A 16,580-nucleotide genomic window follows, 5' to 3' on the forward strand; every position below is an offset into this window, starting at 1 on the left:
TTGAGAATGCAAAAAACTTTATTAGCATAAAAAGTACATATTCAGGAATCAAAACTGAAATTCCTCCATGGCATCAGGCATGTTTGATACATATTTCTGTATCTGCTACAGCTGAAGGAAGTCTGGGTTGTAAAATGTCAGAAGCTTAAGGTTGGGGGGGGAGTTATTGTTGGGTTTTTTGTGTCTCTTTTTAAGTTATGTAAACAACAGAGTGAAACCTGTACAAGCAGATTATTAGCTATCATTTGTAAACTTAAAAGTTAAATAAAACTCAATTTCAGCAATACAAAAAGCAATATAAAAAATACTCAGGTGCATGACATGCATCAGAAGAAAATGAAGAACATGGCAAGTAAGTGAACATGTCTTTAAAGTTAGCTCATACTGAAGATTCTCTGTAAATATCAGTATGGCTAGACATGAAAAACATGATAAAATTACTTGGTTCCCTAAGAGATCTATACAGTTGCATCTATTTCAACTTCATTAGACGTGAATGTATTAGAAAGTTGAAGTGGTTAAAAGGAATAAGAAAAGTTTACTCAAGTTTCACATTTCAAGCTGCCTATTTGATAAGGTAACTAGACAGAGGTAGATATCCAGTTTTAGTGGCCAAGCTATTCTAACAAGACCTTTTAGCTATCCTGTCAAGATTTTACATTCAAAGCCAATGTGAAAAGGCTTCACAGATGAAGGATATCTTTCAAAAAGGCAGCCAGAAACCCTGTATTGCTGATGGAAGTCGTTTCAAATCATCCTACTGAAAGCGAAGGGTATTTAAGAATAAAACATCACCCAGACCATGATGAGGACACCACTTACCAAGCACTAGAGCTCATGCAGCCATTTTAACAAGAGTGCCAGTGATTTGCTCATTTCCTATGCCTACTTTAGAAGCTGAACCCTCGCTAGCTGTGGGCTCCCTCCTAGTCAAGGTAGGACCGCAGGGTGCCGCGGCGGCGGATGTCGCACGTCCAGCAGTGGAAGCCGCCTCCCAGAGAGTTGGCGTGGCGAATGTTCACTTTGACTGTAGAAATGCCTGCAGGAAACACACAAGGCACACTTTAAAACTGGGTTATCAGCTTCACGTGGCAAGCTCTGATCAGAATGTTAGGTGATGCTCTGTCAGATCACGTGGCTAGATGTAAATGGGGAAGGTATTTGCTACTGGTTTGTTAGGAATTTGTTTTCCCAGGTTCTAGGCAGAGAACAAGCTAGGAACACAGCTGACTTGTCTGTCCTGGTGATACCCTCAGGATTACACAGGGCCTGGAGTGCAGCCAGTGTCTGATGTGTTATAATGTGCCAGTACTAAAAAGATAAATTTAGGCTTTGCAGTATGTGAAGAATTAGCTGAAATTCTGCTACAATATATGATCAGGACACATGTTCATAAATATATGTAAGCACTTGTGATTCAGACACTGAATGTTCTCTTTCAAGTGCCTCTCAAGAAAAGAAGTATTCAAGGTAGATAACTGACTCTCTTTTTCTCTGAAAGGGAAAAGAGGCTCTTACTACCCAGATTAAGCTTCCTACCTGCTCTTTTCAGCTCTGAGGGATATTTCAGCTGTGGCTCAGCTAATTCAAAGTCCCAAAAGAAGGATCAGAAAATTTCTCTGTTACAGAGTTTGCCTTTTTTGCTTCTCAGCACTTTCAGGAGCTCAGCGGCAGCTCAGTAGAATCTGCCTCCCAGGTCAGCAATACTTTTGCTCCCAGTAGACCCATCTCAGTCCTTCAAACTTTCTGACTACCAGAGCAGTCAGAACTTTGAACTGTCAGAATATTTAGAACTTACATAGACTGTGAAGTTCGAGGGTGAAAGATAAGTCATGATTAGCATTAATAGCCTCATTCATTAAGTACTTTCAAGTATTTTTAAATCCTAAAATCTTCGCTCACACAATAAAACAACCTAAGACTGAGCAGTTGTGCATAATTAGACTTCCATATTTTATATTCAAATACAGTTCTCCTGTCACTGCAGATCTGAAGGAATTCCATGCTATTATGAAGTTACATCTCACAGGACTGAGATTCTCCTTAAATGAGCAGAAATACTTGGGTTAAGAGATTTTAATTTGACATTTTAAAGTACAATGGGTTTGTAACTAGAAAAATCTGAAAGAATTTCGGCGATGATGGATTCCCAGTTCTATATCATTCAGTGATAGGTGCACTCTGTGAAACAGATGTTGACCTCAAACTGGACAGTTTACATTTAAAAAGCTCATTCAAAGAAATCCTAGCAATAGCTTTAGTTGCTACTCATACCTTTATGTGCTGCAAGCTGCAGAGGGAAAAAGAAGACCATATTTCTATGACTGGAGTATTCAGGAGAAAAATCAGTGAATTATTCTTACTTGCTAATCCAGCTGTTTGAGTACTTTTTCCAGTGCTGTCTGCTTTGAGTGAAACCTCCATTTACCCCAGCTGGTAGCACAATAATTTTCTTGTTAGTGTATGTAGAAGTGTGTTAGGACGTACCCAGCTTTTCAAACATCTTCTGAATTGATGTCTCATTGGCATCCACCATCACACGTTTCTCATCCAGCATTAGGACATTCATGGAGAGCCACTTAGAAGACATCCACAGAGGGTGATCTAAAACAGGAGAATAAACCTTGTACCAGCGCTACTCCTTATTAATACCCTTAAGTGTACTCTTGAAATCCTTGGGAAAGGAAGGGTGACTGTACCATCTGGGATGAGTGGCACTGGGGGTTGAATCACAGTCCAGCCAGCTTTCTTGAAGAGCTCAATCTGGAAGAGCAATTTAAATATATTCTCAAGAGGGTTCTTAGAGTATCACATTATTTCCTCCAAGCTATGCCAGATTTTCCCAGAGTACTCCAATATGCAGGACATCCCCTGCCCTCAGTTCACTATTCTGGCCCTCATTCAAGCTTCATCTACAAACCCAGCTTTCATACAAGCATTTTTTAAAGTCTTTTTAGATTTTGCATACCAATAGCATTTATTTCTATTGGTTTAATATAAGCTAGATATGTTAAAGACAAAAGGTAGCATTTACATTTTGGATCTTGTTAAGTGAAAGCATTGGTCATATTCAAACATATTTAACTTTTTTTTGGTGTTATTTCTTCCCATATGATTATAAAAACCATTAATATGAGTTACACTGCTGTTTCTAAAAACAAACCCATCAAAAATAACACAAAATTACCTTTCCTTCACACTTTATCAGAAAAATAATTATGCAGTTCATTTAACAAAGAGAACAATGTAAGGGCATCCCAAGGAATAATTTATGTCTCTAAGATTTACACAATTAAGTTAAAATTAAGAGAAGGATAATTTGGCCAAGGAGAACACTTTTCATCTTCACTGTCAGAATAGTTGGCAGGGTATTGGCGAGTGCTCCAGCGTTACCACGAGGTGGAGCCCCAGTCCCGAACCCTCCATAACCAGCCCGGCCTGCCAGGATTTTAGAGAAAAGCTCCTTTTCATCAGCACCATTCAAGAAAAAACCCCTTTCATCGGCGGCATTCACACACCCCCACCGCTCCCCGGTCACCCAGAACGGCCAAACCAGTTTCTGTGAAAGCAAGCTGCATTTATCTTTTCTGTGGACACAGACAGCAGTTTTTCCTGAAAAAAGGCCCAGAACATGGGTTTAATATAAGGAGACCAAGAAGAACATCCTGTTGCAAGTGACACTATGAAAAACTGCGGAAGGGAAAATGGGAGGAAAAACTAAGATTGTTTTTTAAATTATATTCTCAGAATGGATGCTGAAAGAGGCAGCAATTCAATCAGACCGCTGGCATTGAAAGCACTGGCTGAGAGGCCAATGCTGCTTTCAGGAGCTCTGTACATGCTCCAGAAAGCAGCACCCAGCTCTGTGTCTGATTCAGCTCAGCTCAGCCATCCCTGTTCTTGAACCACAGGGATCCCCAAAACCCCTCAAGCACTGCAGGGCAGTGACACAGCTGTAGCAGAGATGAGCTCTCTCTCTGGAAAGTTTTCTGATCTCATTGTGCTGCTCAGCAATATTAGATTTTTCTCAGTGTAGTAGCAGGTCTCTCCTCTTCCCTGCCCTTCAGAAGGTATTCAAAGCTGAAAGCCTGAGCAACTATCAGCTTCCTGCCATTGATTCAATTAACACCTAAGGAGAGGCTTCCAAAATAGGAATAAAAAGGGAGATTTGTCATCTGAGCAGCAGAAGCCCTTCAGTTTCTCTTAGGATACAATTAAAATATTTAAGCAGTGGAAGTGTTCAGAGAAGTAGTATATCCCAGGTTCTTGCTTTGATACATCATTAAAAATTAGATTACTTCCATCATTTTTAACCATGGGAGCAGCACCCAGCAGAATGTGTGGAACAGTAATTACCCAACAGGGAATGAACCCAGCTGAGTGGGTTTTAGACACAAAACACTTTCCCCCCTTATACACTCACCTGATGGCAGGGACGGTCTGGGTTGGAAAGCACAAGACCAGGCCCGATGATATTAAAAGTGGCATCAATGTGCATAGGGTTGGGATCCTTAAAGGATATTATATGCACTCTGTAGTCTGGTGCAAGGTGTCTCCTCATCCATTCAATACCCATGTAGTTTGTAACCTGAAAAACAGGACAAATTAAGCTTTAATAGGCTAGAATATAAACTGCATCCAAGTTTACTTTGTCCAAGGTTTATTCATTAAATATTTAAAGCAAATTTAATAGAGAATTTTGTGCCTTCAGCTAACCCCTTACCTGGAAGGCGGTCTTATCCTGTAGATCAAACATTCTATGAAGAGCAATTTCTTTTGCCAACTCTCTTACTTTAACACTGCTCAGGAATTTTAAAAGACAAAGCACCAGTCTCTAAGAGAGATACCAAAACTGTTGAAAGAAATCTTTGTTTACCTGGCTCCTTTGTACAAAGATATCTCTTCCAGCTCTAATGAAGTCAGCAGCATCAAAGCATGGCTCAAATTCAGTAGTTACAAATTTTCCCTGAGCAGCCAGTTTGTGCCTGTCTTCAACAGAGTGGATTGGATAATTCTAGTTGTAGAGAAGAGAACAAGTTATTGTTGGTTGGAGATGTTAAAAGAAAGTTCTCAAATAATTTGCTAGTGGGGAATAATTTGAAATTAGGAAAATGTGTTAATATTGATAGCTAGTGTGTTCCTTGGAGGTGGTTTTGGTTACTTCTTGTTAGAATAGAAAAGAAAATCTAAATGTGGACATAAAAGTGAAAGGCTTTGAGCACATTCAAGAATAGGTCATGAGATAAGAGACAAGAGTTATATCAAGAAATTAATTGCTCTTCAGAGCCAGATCAAAAGTATTCATTACCAGTGGAGTTTAATACCAGTCCAACAAACCACTGCACACTGACAGAAATACTGGACTGGAAGCTATTTCCAAACAGATCTGGACTCCTTACTTTTCCACATTTTGGAATGGAGAAGAACTTTAAGCTAGAAGATGGATCTTTATTATTACAAAAAATTTTAAAATTAAACAAGGCAATTCAAGTGAGATGTAAAAATCCAGCACAAATGAAAATACCATGTAAATAATTACAGGCTCTAGAAGTTTTCTTATACTGAAGGTGACTCTAAGGTAATTTTGTCAAACAAAGTCTCCTTTATATCATTGATGACACTGTTCCTAGAAAGCTGCAATCATTTCACAACTAGTTCACTGCATTTGTTGCAAATACTGTCACTAAGGTTCTGATGCATTTAGGGGCTTATAGCAAACTACCAAAATTGTCCAAGTCAAAATTATTAGGAAAAAAATTTTAAAAACTATTCACTAAAATATTTGGAAGGTAAATACTGTTTAAATCCTTCACTACTTATTTTATGTAACTTTCAAAATACCAGTCATCATGCAAAATAAAGATTATGAGCTGGGTTTTTTACTGTGACAAAATATATATTACTTTCCACTTTCCCAACGCACCCAGGACATATGGACATTCTCAGGGAATTCTCTTTATTCTTGAAAGTAATCTCTGTGATGTTTTTCTAGCATTCCTTCCTCTTTAGTAATGCTCAGTTACAGCCAGTAACTAAAACAATTCAAAGCAGAGGAATTTAATAGACACAACTTCCTGATCCTTGTTCTCTAACTGCACACACTGAGTTTCAGCTGGAAAGGCTGCAGCATGTTTGCATACAGTAGGAAAAAAAGTCTCCAGAGTTGTTTTGTGCCATTCCCCCTCACAGCTTTGTGAATCCTAAATGTCACATTGAAACTATCAGCAAAATTCTGTATAATGAGAACTGAAGTTCTGAAGGAAAATTAGACCAGTACCTGATCATAGAGCTCATCTGCCATGGTGGGTTTGGGGGCAGTTGTCCACTTAGCACCACTGTTGAAATAATCTTTGATTAGTCGTCTGTAGGCCCTGTACTCAAAGAACCGAGCACGCCAGGCCATAGGTGCTTCAATAATTTCATTTCCCACCACTAGCAGGATGTCTCTTGGCATGGCACCATACATACCTGAAAGGAAAGTGGCCATTAATGAGACAATTCTCAGCTCTTTCTGCTCAGGCACTTCTTCCTTTCTTTTTACCATTATTTCTATCCAAAATAATAGCAAAAATAATTCTAAGCAATGTGAGAAAGCCAGCACATAATGTCAGATCCTTAAATCTTCAGTAATTTTTCAAAGTAATATTTTTCATTCAAAACACACGGAACTTTTGCTACAAACAAATCATAACAGATTCACAGCTAGATGAAAGCCATCCACCATCAAGCCTCCACTTCATAATTTGGCTAATGAAAATTAACTAGACCAAGGCTTATCCATTACCCAGATGACTTTAAAAAGTGATGATGGGCAGCAAATCTACCAAGTGAACAGCATTTCTTTATAAACTATCCTTTTTAAAATACCATAGAGGAGGAATTTGATGGAACACAGCACTAGTGCAGAAAGTAGTCCCATTAGACTTTTCCTTAACATTATCAGTTCCTCAATGAATTTGAATTCCACTAGAAAAAATTAAAAATATATTTTACATGAAAGAATCCTGAGGACTAGACTTGATGCAAAGCTGGGTGAGCCAGTGTGCTCTCACTGCAGATAACCACAGGTGGAGGAATGTGTGTAGGTAAAGGGACATTCACATTTCCCTGTCACTAGTGAGGATCTTCCTGGTAAAGCATTGCCTCCAACTGTTTTGTTTTCCATAGTTTAAGATGGATCCAACTCCAGGATCCATCAAGAGCTATCAAGAGGGTCAGAGGGGCTTTGAGCACTGGGCTTTCATGGAGGGGACAAAGCAGAAACATTCTACAGCTACTTTGAGGGCCATGACACATTAGCACTTCTTGGCAGTGGCAGTGGCAGTGACAACACAGAGAGGGAACCTGGCAAGAGGTGCTGGTGTGGGAAGTTCAGGCTGGGTGTCAGGCAAAGGTCTTCCCTCAGGAAATTCACCCAGCACTGAAACCAGTCACCAAATCAGGTGACAAATCTCCATCCCTGGAGATCTTCTAAGTCAGCTACAGAAAACAGTCACTGACCTCCCTTAGTGCTGGTGATAATCCTGCTCCTGGCTGGAAGGTAGACTAGATGACATCCAAAATATCTCAGACAAGAGTTAAACAGAAAAGACCTTCAATAATGGAAAAACATTTACCTGTAGACTCAAAATCAGGTGTTTTATACTTCACAGACCAGTCAATTGGATCAGGCCTCTTGACAATAACACCTTCTCCCTTCAAAATATTGCACATCTCTTCAATTTCAGCAATAGCTTTTTTTAAATGGTCTTTGGGGAAACCCTGGCCTCCAAATTTCTGGTAAAATCCCCAATATTTTTCATACGTGTTTGCCTAGAACAAAAGGACATGAAGTGACAAAGAATAAGCACCAGTTATTTTGCAGTGAAATAGATGCATAAGATGCAATTCTTAAGTTTAAAGTTTCTTGTTCTTGATCCTGATATATTGGAGTGTGCATTTTATCTGTTCCTGCAATATTTTGACTACATTACACTTCAGTAAGTATTGAGTGGCCAGTGTTGCCAAGTGGCCATTTGGTTCCTATTACAGAACACTTTTGCAAACACACCAAATATGGCAAACACTGTAGACTCTGCTATTTAATAAGGCTATCAGACATGTTTTTTAATTAAAACAAACTTGAGCTCATCTGCAAAATGCACACATCTGTAGTCATCTTCTTACAACCTCACTTCAGTAATGTCACAATGGTGACATCAGAAATTCTAAAGCCATCCCAAGTGCAGGTAATATGCTTTGTTTGCCAGAAGGGGCCATACTCCACATGCAGCAGCAGTCTAGAAAAAGCAAAAGATGCTAAATTCACCTGCCGGGATTGGATTAAAGCATGTTCAACATTTACAGACCTAAATCCTCTGCTGAAATGCTGTGATAGCCTTCTTAAATTACAAACAAATTCAAATAATGTCCCAGTTCTCATGGGTAAGTAAAGTCAGACATATAATCAAAACAAATGATGCTGCTTCGGTTTGATGTGTCTGATGTTCCTCTGTCGTATCAGAGTTAGCTGAGATGCAAGTGCACATGGAGCCCTTCTGGAATGACAGCAAGCTGGAGGGACAGCAAGGGGATGCAGAAGAACCTGCCCTTCAAACATGAGCTGTCTCCTGGCACTGCAGTCCTGACCACCTCCTAGAACACAATGCTCCCCAAAGCCAGAGTGATGGTGTTCCTTTGTGCTAGCACTGCCCTTGAGCAGGCAAGGCCATCCATCTGAAGGCATCCCTGATCCCCTTTAACAATCCAGGCTGTTCCCTCTGCTGCTTCTGGAGATTTGCCTCATGCTATACAGGTAAGGGAGAAGAAATAAAATTCAGCCTTAACATTTACTCAGAGAGCCTCAGCATGGCCATCCTGCTCCTCCGGTACTGAAGCTTCTTCCCATCCTTCCTGAGGGAATTTGTTCTTTTTCTGTGAGTGAGGGCTTGGGTAATTTGAGCACCTCAAGCTTGCCAGCTGGTCAGAAGTCACATGCAGATCACATGAAGTGCTCAGCATTCCTATGGAGACATGTTCTGCTAATGAGATAAATTCTTCCTGTGGATTGAAGCTGGTTATTTTCAGAGCCAGCCATGGTGTATGTGAATATCATCAGTCCCTAAGAGGTGCAGCTCCTCTCTGCTTTTTTCAGACCTGAGGAACCACATTTGTGTTGCACTAATGGATGGTGTAATCTTAAAGTTAGAACAGAATAAAGGTTAGCACTGTAACACTGCTCATATTCCCTGCCTTCCAAACAACTGGGAAAAGGGTAAATGGCTGGGACATGTATTTCACAGCAAATCAGGGTTGACATTTCAGGCCCCTTTGGCCATAGACATACAAGTCAGTTCAGAATGTTCAAAAAGGACCACGGATAGGACACAGAAAAGACAACATTTAAAACAAACTGTTTCTTTTCAGAAATAGGATTTTAGGAAAGATTGCCCTTAAGAAACAGCATGATTGTTCCCTATCCCTATTAAATATTTGTCATGGAAAATAATTAACATTATCAAGATATACCATTAACCTAGTAAAGACAGTTAATAAATTTAGGATATTAAAACTTAAATTCAGATAAAAATTCTTATTGCCTTATTCAGTAGTAAACACATGTATACACTCTCATCTTCTTATTCAAGATATAAGGATCTGTGTTAATAATACTCCTCACCCAGAATACATTATTATTCACAAAATGTACTGAAAAGCATTGCAGAATACAAAGCTATAAAGTTCAACTGCTTGATTCAAGTGCTTCAGAATACATCTCAGTTGTGGGATTTTTCATTGCAGTGCTGATTCAAACAGGACATCTTCCTAATTAATGTTAAGATTTTTCAAGTTTTCAAATATTGTATTTACCTCTACATAGCCTGTTTCAAGCTCTGAAAGGGATATACAATAAAGTGTCAGCTCATTAATATTCATCAGAGATGCAGGGCTCCTTATTCAATTCCTTCCTTCCTCCTTCTTATGCCAAGCACATCATTCCCACATCACAGCAAAAACACTTGAGTATACCAAACCCTTGTCTCAAAGCAGAAAAGAGTGCTGAATGCAGCCATACTTGCTGCATTTAAATATTTAGCAAATAAACACACATGCAATCTTAAAACACAATCTCAATACAAGTATTTACCACACTGCTATAATTTGAGATACGTTTTTTGAAGTGTCTCAGGTCCAAAGCTTCGAATTTTCCTTATGAATTAGAATTCATCAGTTTTAAACTGCATTTTTCATAAGCAGTGCCCCTCATGCACTCAGCTGACAGCCCATGATACCATCAGCTCTGGTTTTGCTGCTCACAGGGGCAGGAACAGGACACACCTCACCTCTTGGCCACATGGAGATCAATACAATCATGTATCTATTAATTAATAATAGTAATAATGTCAAGGTAGGACTGGAATACTGCTTGGATTATCCAGCAACACCCTCCCAGTGTTACTGTTGCAGCTTCTTCAGCAATATTTAAGACAAAAGCAGAGAAAATTAGAGGAAACCACATCTCAAATTGGCTCTGTTCCCATTACATGTTGTGGACTTGGCAATTGACATAAAGCAAATTTAAACCTTGCTTTAGCTCTAAGTCATAGGTATTTGAATTGCAGAGGTAACCCTATCCTTTGACATTCCTCACTGAGCTTTTGATATCACATGTTAAAGAAAGTGAAGTTCTGACCTATTGTGAGCAGTTATGGCTTAATAGCAGTAAAACCTGTATAGCATGTGGCACTTCAGCAAGTTAGACACTTGAAATATTTTTTTTTGTGCTAAAGCAAGCCCCTGACCACTTGAAATTTAATTTTGCCTCATTTAATGTGACAATGTAAAATGTTAGACATTTTTCCTTACTCTTTCTGTACATTCATTATGTCAGTACTACATAAATGCACTTGTATATTAGAAATGCTAACCCTCATTCATCTCCTTCTCTGATGCTGCTAGGATATCTATAGAGTCTGAAAAACATAACACAGATTCTAAAAAAAAAATATATATATATATATATATAGGGTTAAGGGAAGAGAAGTCTTCTACACAAGTAGATCCCAAACTTTCCCTAAACAACCATTTGCAGCACTTAAACTTATTTTTAGTATCTTTGTTTGCCATTCTTTCAATGTCAGATTTTTTTTTTTTTTTTAACTGAGTCAACTTTGTCAGGTTATCCTTTAAATTTTCACTTGGGTAGAAGCCATGTGCCAGCTCTTTTTGCTGTGATAGCCATGGATTACATGCTGCCCTGCAGGTAGTGCTGTACTGTAATAATGAAAGATTCCAAAACATGCCCACAAATGCAGGTAACACACACACAGCAACTTTAAAGTCCAGGTGAAGAACAAAAAAATCTGGAGCAAGCCCATTATTTCAGTATTACCGTTTTAAATACAAGATTCCAGAGAACAAAGAATCATGGATTTATTGAGGTTGCTGATGCAGCTTTAGGCACAGAAAATTCCTGAAAGAATGGTGAACTATGTATTTCCACAAATTATTTACTGTAGCACACAGGAGTTTCAGTAAACTACTTCAGAGCTGTCTGACACAAGAGACCTGTTGGTCTACAGCTACAGAACTCAATCTTGCTCAGACTATTGAGTACAAAACAACACCTTTTTTTCAATTGTAACCCTACTTAACTTCAAGCCAAATTAAAATTTCATCAGTGTAACCGTCTCAGAAGTTTGTGTGTGTACTGTGATAACGTCAGGGCTATATTACATATATTAGAGGTTGTCTCTGCTAGTGACTTCTGTTAAAACAGGTAATTCAGTTGAAAGTCCAAAGAAAAAAGCACATCCCTCACCAACACAGCTATGCTGTAAAGTTTCACAGATGTAAACAGCTACCTTGAAAGAAGAATTCCCAAGAGTAAGCACCACACCTCATGCATTGTAAAGCTTAAGTAAATTTTAGATATAAATTCTACATTTTCTATTTAAGGTTAGTTCTTATTGTTTACCTTAACCTCCACAGAAAAAGGTGGGACACAAGCATTTTCAGCCCTTCCCACGATGACCTCTTCCAGCGGGTCCCATTCATTGTACGAGCAAACAGGGCAGTCCTTGGGCACAGGGCTGGCGGCCTTGTCATCGGCAGCACAGGTGTTCTGCGAGGCCGCAGCTGCCTGGGTGCTCTGGAAAGTTCGCTGCACCCATCCTGTAAAGGCTCCTCGAAGCTTAAAATGAAAAAAAGAACGAGAATTATGCTTCCCTTACAAAAGACAAAAAGCTCTGCCTCAGCCCACAAATGCCTTAACACTATAATCCCACAGCAATGTATGTTATTTGGAGTATTAACAGAAACACGGCTGGTTACAGCCATTCTAATTTATTCACAGCCTAGCAGATGCTTAAAGGAAATTCTGCCTTTTAAGATACACTCAGTTGAGAAGGGTAAGGAGATGAGAACACGGCAGACTGGGGCGGGAAGATGCTGGGTGAGCCTCAGCCTCCCGTCCCGTCCCGGAGCGCCCGCGAAGGCACCAGCGGGACCCGCCACGGAGCATCCCCGGCCCCGGCTCCGCTCGGCACCGACCCTGGAGCCGATGTAATGCGCTGCCTCGGCGCCCCGGCTGCCCCCGCGCAGGCACCGCACTCGCAGCATCGCCGCTGGCCCGACACGACGGCACGGCACCGCCCGGCCCCGCTTTATGTGCGCCCGACACGGCCCGGCCCGGCCCGGCCCGCCCCGAGCGGGGGCAGCGCCCGCAGAGCCGGGCGGGGCCGGATCGGCTGCCCCGCTCCCGGCTGGGCTCCCCCGCTCCCGGCACGGCTCCCCCGGCACGGCTTCCCCAGCTCTGCCCGGCTCGGCTCTCCCCGGCCCGGCACGGCTGCTCCGCTCCCGGCTCGGCTCCCCCGGCTCTGCCCGGCTCAGCTCCCTCGCTCCCCACCCGGAGCTGACCTACGGCTTCTCACAACACTCCTGGATTCCTTTTCCACGCAGAGTTCTTCAGCAGCAGCCTGGCTTGGAGAAAGTCGCGTTTCAAAATGTTTCTCTAAAACGTGTACCGAAGTGCATCATATGGTTACTTCTAGTCATCAAGCACACATATTACCAAAAATTCCAATGTTTCATACGTTAAGAACTCAAATCTTTAGACTACAGCCTGAAGAGTTTGTGATTCACCTAAAAATATTCAAATTCTTTAATTGCTGAAGAGGTGTTTGAAGAATATCCCAAACAATTTCAAATTCTGGCTTCTCAAAATCCATATTGTGATATGATGAAAAGCCATCCTAAAATTAAAACCTAAACTGCTTAGCTCCTAGCAGACCAGTACATAGGTTTCCCTGCAAAAGCTCTCCATGGCAAAATCAACAGACTTATCTTCAAAAATACCTCTATCGCAACAGAAACAGTCTACAACAAGAAATATGTTTGCAACCAGCTCTACTCATACTTTGTATACCCCACTTAACCTGTTCTACATTTGCTCTACTTTGCACATAAGTTCACTTTTAATAATTTCACTTTGCCATGTAAAAAGCAGACATGCCAAAAATCATTCTTATCCTAATTGTTCTGTATGAAGTTGTAAAAAATCTGTATCTTTCTTCCAACATGATTTTTAGTTCTGCCTTTATCATCCATGCAGTGCCTTGCTCAACACTCCTCCAGCCTATGCTCTGCTCTCCAGGGCTCCTACACTGGGGCTTGAACAGACACAACATTTAACATTATTTCTACATGCACAATTGCAGGTAGTGCTGGTGAACTCAGCACACATTTCCATAGCAGGAAAAGGTAAATATCACTGGTGGTTACATACATTAAAACATAAGCTATGGTCTTAGAACACATCAAATCAGGCACAGTCTTAACATGCCTTAGATACAGAAGCAACTGTGTTTTATTCTGCTAGGTAATTATTCATTCAGCAGTTTGTCTTTTTGGCACAGGTAAACACTACACCTTCCCAGGACAAATAACACAGTACGAGTTCTCCACGAACTTACACAGTTCTCAGAGAAAAGATAATTATTTTAATTGGCATAATACCAAGTATGCATTACCCTGTTTCATGCAACTGCAGAATTTTCTCATAACTCACTCAGCTTGTTAGGACTCATTTGTAACATAATTACATCAAACACTATTCTTGTACCAAAAAGTACAATGGGATTATTTTTTCAAGTTTCAAAAAGAAATTTTCTTGATATTTTTAAATTCCTAATTACCATTTTTTGTCATCTAATTTAAAATAAATTTTAAAACCAATACAAAAAACCCCATGAAGTTTATGCTAGTTCTGCTCAAATTCTTGCTTTTTGATTCAGTTGATTTTGCTAAGGTCACTCTACTCACATTGACCTAAAAAAAATTAATGATTGGCTTGTGGCTAAATCCAAAGGTCTTGCTTCCTTTTCTGTCCTTTTCAACTTATCAGCTAGTTTTGGACCTTTGAGTCATTCTTTATCAACTCAGTTTACATAGTTTTTCTGACTCTGCACAGCACTTCTTTCCCCACTTACTACATGGGTCTGATGCTTTTTAGAGCCCTCACCATCACTGCAACAAGTTTTTGCTGCATGCTCTAACATTTTTTTTCTTTTTTTTTTCTGGGTTGCCTTTGTTCTGCTCAGAATTATTTTTAGTGGAAACATTCTTTCCCCTATCTCATAGGTCTCTCTTCCTTTTTTAGGGCTAGCTCCTCATGGATTCAAGCCAATGTTCACCTAAGTAAAACCAAAGCAGATGATTTTTTTCCTTTTGCTAACTGGCAAATTTGCAGTCTGACCATGAAGCCTTGACTTGTGGTAAATAGCATTTCCCTCCCAGCCTTTCTGACCCCCAGACTGCCCTAACCATCCTCAGTGCACTCTAGAGCTGTCACTAACTTCTGTCCTCACTTGACCATCTTCTGGATCACTGGAATAAAACACTCATTTGTCTCCTTAAGCAGTTACTTACTGTTTCTTTGCTTGCATCTTTTTATTCCTTAACATCAAATACAGGCATCATCAGTTTGCATTTGTGGTGTGTGAGTGTCATTCCTTACAGTTCCCTCTGGCATCAAAACCAGAGTCCTCTTCCTTTTTGTATGGTAGGCAGCTCTTTATTCCTCTACTTCTACAACAAGGACTTGATTTAGCAGTGTATATTTAAATAGAGACATAAATCAAGGAGCAAAACACCAGCAATGATTATTCAAATTTAGAGAAAGCCAAGTTCATTCATTCAAATACAAGATATTTATCTGAACATGTGGTTGTCTGAGCAGACAGGGAGCTTTTCATATCAAAAATCTTTTTATAAAGATCACATGGTTAGTTTTATTACACAAAATTGCTAGAATTATTGTAACACCTTGAAAGCTCACCTCACTAACCAAAAGCTTGCCAATTATTTTTAAATTATGTGCTGATTAGTAAAGATACTTCCTTCCTCTGCAAACCTCGCCTTTGTATGGAATTTTAACTTGAAACAGAAGAAAGAGCTTCACATTTCTATTGCTGAGATTTGGCCTATGAATATTAATTAGCAAGTAATGGCGTTTTTTTAAGGGGCTCTATGCATGCTTTTTAATAGTCTACCCATCATTTTTAAATGACACAAGGTGCCTTGAATGGTTTATGTAAAATCACCTCAAAACAGTATAGTTCCAGCTACTGAAGAGAAACATTCTGGGCCAACAGCATGAGAGAATGAGGTACAGAGTAGTAAAATTCAAGTTTAAAACTACAGAACTAGAAAAAGCAGCAGGAGACACAGCAGAGAGAAGTCACCCTTGGCAACGAAACCAGAGTTACTGCAGTTCAAAGTATAAACTCATCGATTTTTTAGGACAATGTCTTGTCTTACCCTCACCTATCTTGTCTCTAACACATCTCTATTAGAGAAACAGAAGTCTCAATGGATTTTATTACTGCTTAGATATGAATTTCCATCTACCCAGTAACTGAGGTCCTAAATTGTTGTTTCGATTTGTAGTGTGGTACAGCAACATGTGTGACTTGGGAGATATGATATTAAAGGCTAAGGAGCAGCTTACCCTTTCTTACCAGGATTTCTGCTGTATTACTGATTTTTAAAAAATTGGGAAATCTAGTGTTAGCTGACTCAACATTTACATCTACTCAACAGTTTTTATGTTACTTACAGAAACTTAATCTGCTCAAAAATACAAACGTAAGAGACTTCAGTTCCTTCCTTCTACTGCCTTGTCAAGGATATTGCTTGCTAAATTCCAACAGACTATCACCCCCAGGAAGAGAATTTGGCCCAGCAAATCTTATCTGTCAGCTATCAGAAACAACACAGAAGAGTCCAGTATGCTTCTTAGAAAGCAAGTTTCAAACTTCCTGAAGTTCAAAAGTCTGAACTGTTCCAAATGGAAAGAATAAATGCACCTCAAAACATTAAAATTACTTTTGCCCCTCCTTTAAGCTTATAATTTTGTAGTTAACTCTGAGCTCTAAATCAGTAAAATATTATTATACACAATTAAAACATTTTCACTAATTTGAAGTATCTTTAACTTGTGACTTGCTATAGAGTTAAAGCAGCATACTATTGTCAAGTACTTTAAAAAATATTTCTATTCTAATTTAATAATACAAATTTTGCTTTATCATTCTTTACAC

The 16,580-nt window shown here is 39.6% G+C and overlaps 1 protein-coding gene across 1 annotated transcript; it reads right to left on the minus strand.

Annotated features, from left to right (window-relative positions):
- On the minus strand, window positions 1-12,729 carry GATM (glycine amidinotransferase). The gene is made up of 9 exons (XM_005483388.4): window positions 12,532-12,729; window positions 11,957-12,172; window positions 7,617-7,812; window positions 6,278-6,468; window positions 4,877-5,014; window positions 4,424-4,588; window positions 2,700-2,763; window positions 2,488-2,604; window positions 1-1,039 (listed from the first exon to the last, which is right to left on the minus strand). Exons 1-9 carry the CDS (start codon window positions 12,598-12,600, stop codon window positions 927-929), a joined length of 1,269 nt encoding a protein of 422 aa, XP_005483445.1. The 5' UTR covers window positions 12,601-12,729; the 3' UTR covers window positions 1-926.
- Between the last annotated feature and the right edge of the window lie 3,851 nt (window positions 12,730-16,580).

The sequence above is a fragment of the Zonotrichia albicollis genome, chromosome 11, assembly GCF_047830755.1.
Source record: "Zonotrichia albicollis isolate bZonAlb1 chromosome 11, bZonAlb1.hap1, whole genome shotgun sequence".
Classification (NCBI taxonomy): domain Eukaryota; kingdom Metazoa; phylum Chordata; class Aves; order Passeriformes; family Passerellidae; genus Zonotrichia; species Zonotrichia albicollis.